The 8,773-nt window shown below is 51.9% G+C and overlaps 1 protein-coding gene across 1 annotated transcript; it reads left to right on the top strand.

Annotated features, from left to right (window-relative positions):
• The first annotated feature begins 325 nt into the window (after nt 1-325).
• Nucleotides 326-8,728, top strand: NPPB (natriuretic peptide B). The gene is made up of 3 exons (XM_068537489.1): nt 326-451; nt 714-969; nt 8,583-8,728. Exons 1-3 carry the CDS (start codon nt 326-328, stop codon nt 8,726-8,728), a joined length of 528 nt encoding a protein of 175 aa, XP_068393590.1.
• The last annotated feature ends 45 nt before the right edge of the window (nt 8,729-8,773 follow it).

Genomic DNA, 8,773 nt, shown 5'->3' with positions numbered 1-8,773 from the left:
AAGACCTAGCGGTGTCTACCCAACCCCGCCAACTCCCCCCGCTGCGCGCTCCCGTTCCCGGCCAGGCCCATTTCTATACAAGGCCTGCTCTCCCCGGCCTCCACCCCTCCGCGCGGAGAGGTGCATTCCCCCGCCCTGAGCTCAGCGGGCCGGGCCGGGCCGGAATGCGCCGATAAATCAGAGATAACCCAGAGGGGCAGGGCCGGCCCGGCTCTCAGGACGGGGGATAAAAGGCCGCGGTTGCCCGAGGACCCAGTAGGTGAGACGTGAACCGGGACCCAGCGCAGCGGCAGCGGCGGCAACCTCTCTCCGCCCCTGCAGCGACATGGACCCGCAGACGACGCTGCCCCGGGCGCCCCTGCTCCTCCTGTGCTTGCACCTGTCGCTGCTAGGCTGCCATTCCCACCCGCTCGGTGGTCCCGGCCCGGCCTCGGAACTGCGCGGGATACAGGTGAGCGCTGCCGAACTGCGTAAAGCCGGCTCGCCGGGAGGGCACCGACGACAGCAGCAGCTAACGGGTCCCCCCCTACCCCCACCCACAGTCCCGAGAGGTCCCCACCCTCCCTTGGGAATTAGTGATAGGAGAATGAGAAAGCGGCGAGACTGGGTGCGGGGACCCCCGGCCCCAAGGCGGTCGGTTTGCCTTGGCGCCATCGAGGGCGGCTGGGCCCAGGTGCGGCTTCCTGAGGCTCCGCCTCCCCCACCCATCGCAGGAGCTGCTGGGCCGTCTACGAGGCAGGGCCTTGGAGCTGCAGGCCGAGCAGAAGGGCCTGGAGCCCCTCCAGCAGGGCCACGGCCTCGCAGAAGCCTGGGAGACCCGGGCGGCCGCCCCCGCGGGGCTCCTCGGGCCCGGCAGCAGCGTCCTCCAGGCCCTGCGGGGAATGCGGAGCCCCAGGATGATGCGCGACTCCGGCTGCTTTGGGCGGAGGCTGGACCGGATCGGCTCCCTCAGCGGCCTGGGCTGCAACGGTGAGCACCCACCCCCATTCCCACCGCGTGCCGCCTGTCTGGGTTGGATGTCTCTGGGGACCAAACTTTGAGCAAAGGACACCTGGATATCACTCTTTCTTGCTGCCAGTCCTCAGGGTCAAGGAGCGCCTTTCTGGAAATATTAAATTTTGACAACATCCGTTACCATGCCTGTTGAGTTCCCACCCGCCTTCTAACCACCTCCTGCCTCTCTTACCAAAAGGGGCAGAATCACCTTAGGATGTAATTCGGTCATTGCCTGGCAGCCCCTTCTTGGCGCAGAAAGAGTATTAAACATTTTCCTCCTGGTTTCCCCTGAACTGTCTAGAGCTGCAAAGGCAGAGGGCAGGATCACCAGGGTGATGGTAATCCCCAGTTTACAACAGGGAAAGCAAGGTCCAGGGAGATAGATTATTCCAAAAGCCTCAAACATCCAGGTGAACTGAAGAGGGGGGAGGCACAGATGGCACGTGGTGAGGGGAAGCTCAGGTCCTGCCTGTCTCCCACCCAAATGTAATCACCACTCTCTCTCTTCCCCACACAGTGCTGAGGAGGTATTAAGAGAAGGTCCTGGCTGCATCTGATTCTCCCTCAACCCCCTGCTCCCCTTTGAAGCAACTCCTATTTATTTTTACTTATTTATTTATTTATTTGGTTGTTTTATATAAGACGGTTCTTATCTTTGAGCACAAATTTTCCATGATAAAATAAAGTCAATATTATAGCTTTTTCCTTTGAAATTGATTTGTCTCCGTGTTCTAAAAAATAATCCATCATTGAAAAACAGTCAAACCCCGTGTTTTCTTGAAGATCCCAAAGATGTCCTAATGGTGGGGCAGGGACACGGCTTCAAGGACTGGTCAAACAGCTGGGGGGGGGGGGGCGCGGGGGGTGGTGGCTGCTTTTCTTTAAGGGCTTTTCATGCTCTGAAATGTCTCTAAATATCTCAAGCACTTGAGACGCTTCCCAGAAACTACTTTTCAAAGGCTGGCAGTTTCTTTGACCCTGGGAGCTGAATGGGCCCTGATGTATTCCTGTGACATGAGGGTGTGTGTCAAGGTATCTGCCCCTTGACAATAGCTTTCCCTCTGCCTGGAATTCTGCCATTAGAGGCACTCTCCCTGTATTTGTTGTTTCCAGAAGCTCTCAGAGATTGGGGGCGCTTTGTGTGTGTGTGTGTGTGTGTGTGTGAGAGAGAGAGAGAGAGAGAGAGAGAGAAAGAGAGAGAGAGAAAGAGATATGCCAGCTTATTTGCATTCCTGTTGGGGGTGAGCACTCCATCTGCCCCAAACCTCAGGTTCAAGTCTTCAATTCCTGATGTCATCCTGGAAAGGAGGCTTCTAAACCCTGAGTTTAATAGCATTTTCATTTCCTGAGCCCATAAGTTTAGAAGTGCCTGAAAGAGGCCCAGCATTTCAGGGTGCCCTTCCTTTGGGACCCCACGTCTTCACTTCCTCTCTGCCCTAGAGAGAGAAGACCTTTATTCCAAGGCAGAAAAGGAGACAAGCACTAGAATCCTACTGTGTTGCCTTAATCAGCAGGGAGTCCTGGTAGAGGTCACTGCCCTCTCCTCTCAGGGTCCTCCTTCCCCTGCATCTTGGGTTCCAGGCATCCCAGGTCATGCTGCAGAACTCTCTCCTGCTTTCAGGCTCCCAGGCTTCAGCTCATGCGGTTTCCTTTGCCTAGAATACCTTTTATGATCCCAGCTCTGCAGGAGGACAGGACTATTATTATCCCCTCTTTATGGATGAGAAAACTGAGACCCAGAAAAGGGAAGCATCTTACCTGAAAGCATTCAGCTGCTAAGTGCCAACACTGAGATTTCAGCAGAGATCCACGTGACTCTCTTATGGCTTTTCTGCTGTTCTCATCTGATGTTTCTTTGAGTCAGAGGGAAAGAGAAGTGGTGGGTCTTGGTGTTATTTCTCATTTCAACCCAGCGTGCATTAGAAATATCTAATGAGATTAAGATTTTGAAAATAAGGTTTTAGGACCAACTTATTTTCCAATAAAACTGTGACCCATCTTTGCCTAATGTTTTTGACCCAGGGCGGTAATGAGTAATTAGCACAGTTAACATTTATAAAGGCCTCACTATGTACCAGGCCCAGTTCCATGAACTCGTATTAGTCCTCGCGACAACTATGCAGGAAGAACTCTTATTATCCTTCATTTTACAGATGGGGAAATCGAGGCACAGAGAGGTCATGTGACTTTCTCAGGATCCCGCAGTTAGTACGTGGCAGAGCCAGGATTCAAGCCCACGCATGCTGGTCCAGCACCCAGGCCCCTAACCACTGCACAACCCAACCTTTCCCAAGCCAGTGAATTAGGCTTGCTGGTGGGTTGGAAGGTCCCCCTCTTAATGGCATCACTCAGTTCACCATTTGGGGCTGCTGCGTATTGGCAACTTTCTCCCCCTGCTCAGGTGATGAAGACAGACCCCCTCCCAGAAAGCCCACTCTACAAACCCAACCAGCACTTCAGAATTCTTCCAGGTAAGTCCAGCTCTTCCATAAATAAGGCTCAGGCAGTGGAGTCTGTATGTATGATACAGATATATCCTGTTACTTGAGCCTTTTCCTCAAGCAAAAGTCCAGGAAAGAGGACTCCAAAACAAACTGTGAAGGAAGCAAATATGACTTCTGGAGGATGGGGAGTGGGTGGCCTGATGTACCCAATGAAGTGACATCTCATTGAGCTCCCCCTGTGTTTGGTGTTTGCGGGCAGTGCTGTGGCACATGCATCATCTATGGATGCCCTTTAGAACCAGCCCTCCCTAACCTGTGACCCTGGCCGCTTCAGACACATCCCCATGTAGCTATAGCCATGGCCTTAACCTCCCTGACTTTCCTATTATCAACCTCATCCTCCAAAGAAGCTGCCAGATTATGTATCTCTGTGGATGCTTGTCAGTGTAATCTACCCAGAAAGACATGTTGGTGGACACAGGCCCAAGGATGCCTAGCCCACGGCTTCACAGCTGGAAGGAGCTTCAGTAGAGGGTAGACTGGCTTTGCCGGGTCTCCAGTTTTGAGGTTACTGATGTCAGGACAGTGTTGGGCCTGAACGCTACATCTCATGTCACTGATTCTGCATTCCTCTCTCCACCCCTCTTGTGGCAGCTTTGACTTCTTTTTTTTTTTTTTTTTTGGCCACGCCGCGTGCCTTTGGAACCTGGGACCTTAGTTTCCCAACCAAGGATCGAACCCAGGCCCTCAGCAGTGAGAGCACAGAGTCCTAACCACTGGACTGCCAAGGAATTCCCAGCTTTGACCCTTCTGAGAATGATTTGTGGCAAGAAAAAAAATGCATTCTTTCCTCATGCAGAACCAGGTCTAAATAAAGTCATGAACTTGGCCACTTGTCTTTGTTCGTGTTGCAGTTCTCAACCTTCTATCCCTGTCTCTGTAGGATTTTTCATGCAATCAGTGCTTTTCCACTAAGTGGCCCGTTTCTCCCATGGGGTCAGGAGCCAGGCTCCATACAGCTGCCTGGGCATCCTGGAACATTTCAGCCCTGGGACATTGGCTCCCACTCTTGTGCCCCCAGTATCTTGTCTCTGGCACTGCCAAGTACAGCCCCTGCCCTTGCTGCTTCAGTGCACCCCAGCCCTAATTTCATCCAGCAGCACGGCACTTTCCTGCCCGAGGACTTTCTCTGGCAGCCAGAGTCCACTTCCTGTGGGCAGGCAGGAAGTGCTGGGGAACTGACATGGACCAGAGCAACACTCAACCAACACCGAGGAGCGCCTTCGGTTCACAGGTGGCGTGTATCTTTCACCGGTTACTGGATTTCTCTGCGGGGAGTTGGGATTAAGCTGCAACTGCCCACGGTGATCACTAAACTCCTTCTCTCCCTGGTCACTTCCCCACTCTCCTGCCAGTATTTCCTGGGATTATCTCCAAAATAAACAACTTTGCTTGAATACTTGTCTCAGATTCAGGAGAACCCAAACTATGACACTCCCGAATGAGTAAACCTTCTCCCGGGGCTCCACCCTCGATGACTTCAGCCCTTGGAATCTTCCTTGACTCCGTTCTTTGGCTGGACCACCCAGGCAGGTACCATGTCCACTCCTCCTTCCTTCCCTCACCACTCATATTGGCGCACCAGCTTCCTAACTGGCCTCCCTACCCTGGGCTCCCCTACCTAGTTCTTCCTGCATCGGGGGAGAGAGCAGAACCTTCATGCCTTAGCCAGCGGGTGACTCCCCCTCCCTGTGAGGCCCCTAGGGAGGGCAAGGTGCAGGGGTGGGCCCTCATGTATGTCCTTGGGTGGTATGCTGGAGGGGGTGTTGGTGAATCACGGTCATTGTGGATGTAGTTAGTTAAGATGAGGTCATACTCGAGTAGGGTGGGCTCCTATTCCAATATGATTAGTGTCTTTATAAGAAGAAAAGAGAGAAACACAGAGAGGGAAGACGGTCATATGATGACAGAGACAGAGATTGGAGGGATGCATCTACAAGTCAAGGAATGCCAAAGATTGCCGGCAGGTCCCAGAAGCTGCAAGAGACAAGGAAGGATCCTTTCTTACAAGTTGTGGAGGGAGCCTGGCCCTGCTGACACCTTGATTTCAGACTCTAGCTTTCAGAACTGTGAGACAATACACTTCTGTTGTTTTAAGATACCCAGTTTATGGTACTTTGTTACAGCAGCCCTAGGGATCTAATGCAGTGCCCTCATCCTTTTCTCTCCTCATAGACTGTTCGAAGGTGCTGGGTTCCACGACGCTCTCTGGAGATGTGCAACATGACCAACCAACCGACCAACCAACCACTAAGCTGTTTTTGCAAAGCTGTGACCAGCTTGGTAACATATCACTTTATATTTGCTCTTTCTCTTTCCTTACCTGTGGTGGGCAGCCTCTGAGATGGCCCCCAGTGAAGCTCATCTCCTGGTATTCATCCCTTGGTAATCCCCTCCCTCTGAGTATGGGCTGGACCTTATGACTCACTTCTAATGAACACAGTACAACAGAAGTGATGGGGTACCACATCCAAGATTAGGTTACAAAGAGATGGTGGCTTACATAATGTTTCCCTCTCTACCTAAAGGAAGTCAGCGGCATCTCTATGGAGAAGCCCACGCGGTAAGGAATTGACATCTCTAGCCAACAGTCAGTGTGGACCCGAAGACCTGCCAACAGACACATGAGTGAGCTTGAAAGCAGATCCCCAGCCAAGCCTTGAGATGACCGCAGCTCCGGCCAACATCTTAATTGTAGCCTGTGTGAGCTCTGAACAAGGGGCACCCAGCTAAAGCAGAGCCAGATTCCTGGTCCACAGGAACTATTAGATAATAGATGTATAGTTGGTAAGGTTTGGGGTAATTTGTCACGCAACGGTGGTTGACTAATGCACTATCTCACTTTCCTTTGCTCCTCACTCTTACTTCCCTTGAACTACAACCCCCATAAAGTTTTAGCAAATCAACTTGTCTTGGGCCTTTTTTTCCTGGGGAACCTGTCCCCAAATTCCAGTCTCAGTGACCTCCATGTTGCACCAGAGAAACAGAACATCATTTTCAAAGTCCGAAGCAATCATTCCTAAATACGCACCAATGTCCTACCAATTTCTCCCAACTGGGGCTTCTGCTTTAGACTATTTAGGTCTAACAGACTTGTCCCATGAATGTGAGGGGTTTTTCACACCAGTTCTGCCCACATGTGACATTGCTGGGCCCTCATGGCTCCCCGAGGCAGCCCACAGCATCCCCATGGAGAGTCATGAAACCAAACTTGGCTAGAAACTCGAGATACCCCATTCTGGATCCTCCCACCCATCTGCAACCTTTATTCCATCATATGACTAAGACGACTTCTTTCCAGTGATAAGGAAATAAAGCCTTTTGATTTTTCAGCTAGTGGGAGAGGTGGAGGTGGAGGGTGGACCTGGTCTTCTGTGCCTTTTGCTTTTCTTCTCTCTCACTCCCACAGGCTGGCTTCTAAATACCCCATTTAAATATTAACTCCTCCACACATACCCCCCGAAGTGGAGCAGGGGCACGAAAATGAAGAGAAACTGTACGTCAAGGCATTTTCCATTTCAGGGACAAATCAAAGGCTTTAAGAGGGTTGGGCGGTAAGTATATTTGGGGATTGTCTGTTTTCCCTGGGCCCTGTTAGTGGAGGGGGTGGTGCTGGTCCTATACAAAGTCAGGGCAATAAACCTAAGTATCCTTTTGTTTGCCACCCACCTTCCACAAAAAACCAAAAACAATAGAAGCAACTCAACAAATGACACTCGTGCCCCACTCCAGTTTCACGCTGGAAGACGAAACGTAACTTTAATAAAAGGAGCTGGGAAAATTCTGAAATTCCCCTTCTGGAACCTTGGACGGGATCTCCGCTTTTCCTTGGGCCACCAACAGACTTCCGAAGTGGCTCAGGATGCAGGAACGGCATCAGCCTCCAGAGGCCAAGCCGTGGCAGGGACCACCTGCCATGATGCCCTTCCGGAAGTCTTGCCTGCATCAAAGGTCCGTCTCTAAGGGTATCTGCTCACTGAATCCTCTTTGCTAATAATAACCCTGCCACCCGAGCTACTAAGCTGTGAGCACATTCCAGAGACTCGTCAGGATAGAGCGCTTCTTTGCCCCCAGAGCTCCTACTCAGAATTGCACTCATTTCGGATTTCAAGTTGAGTTTGGCCGACCCAAATCTTTTCTCCTTTAGAATAAAAACCACCCCGAACACCTCTCATGACCCCGGCCACGTAATGCCCAGATTTCCTGCTCTTTCACTGCGTAACAGCCTCTCTCTCTGATCAGCCAAGGAGTGAGCACAGTTGGGGGAGGGTCCGGCCAGGACAGAGCTGTCATTCCACCCACATTTCCTGAGCTTCTACGGGGTAGATTGAAACATGTTAGGTGTGTAAATAGGTCATGGGACTTGGATGTGGTGCTTTCCTGAGATAGTCCACACACTCGCAGACTTGCCAAGCACGCAAAGCTACAGTCCCAGGGCAGGGGGAAGGCGAGGAGGTGCTCAGAGGCAACCTGAGAGGCTGGGATTAGGGTGGTGTTTAATCAGGAACTGAGACTAAAGGGCTTGTTAAGGAACCTTCCTTAACAAGATCCTGCAAAGAAGCAGCAGGATCTGGGAAGTGGGTGGAGCGTACAGGCGTCGGCGTCAGACCTGGGGTCCGAGTCCTGGTTCTGCCGAGTGACTTTGGGCAAGTGACAGATGCTCTCAGTCTCAGTTCTGTCCCTCTGTGAATGGCGACAATACTACCCACCTTCTGGGGCTGGTGATGAAAAGGAAAGAATCCATATAAAGCTCTCAGCACGGTGCCTGGCACATTCCAACCAACCAGTAAGGACAACCGTTGTGAGCATCGTGCAATTATATAGCAATTCACTCTTCAAAATACGTTCACATATTAATAGCTCTTACGAGCCTCACAGATGAGAAGAATAAGGCCCCAAAGATGTACGCAATTTGGCTTGTTTGGGGGTGCAATGCAGGTCTCTCATCCCTTCAAGTGTAGTGTTTCCCCCGGATACGTTACATTGAAGAGTGTGGAGCGTTGAGTCCAGTGCTTAGTAAGTGGAGGCCACGCATTACATGTGGACAGGCTCGCTGCCTGGTACTTCTCTTTTGGGGGCCAGGAAAATGGCGGCTTCTGTGGCTCATCGCTTGCCTGGCCTTGGAGAAGGACATGGGGGGCATTAAGGGAAATTCCACGGGCCACAGCTGCATCCCACCTCGCTCCATCAGCCAACTTCGCCACGGGAGCTTGCCCGGCGAGGTGTGAGGCATTACAAGCTTCAAACCCAGAGTCGGAGAAGCAGCGAGCTTC

The sequence above is a fragment of the Eschrichtius robustus genome, chromosome 3 (genome assembly GCF_028021215.1).
Source record: "Eschrichtius robustus isolate mEscRob2 chromosome 3, mEscRob2.pri, whole genome shotgun sequence".
NCBI lineage: Eukaryota > Metazoa > Chordata > Mammalia > Artiodactyla > Eschrichtiidae > Eschrichtius > Eschrichtius robustus.
Note: the sequence above shows the minus strand (reverse complement) of the source record. Positions and strands in the feature narration are given on the sequence as shown.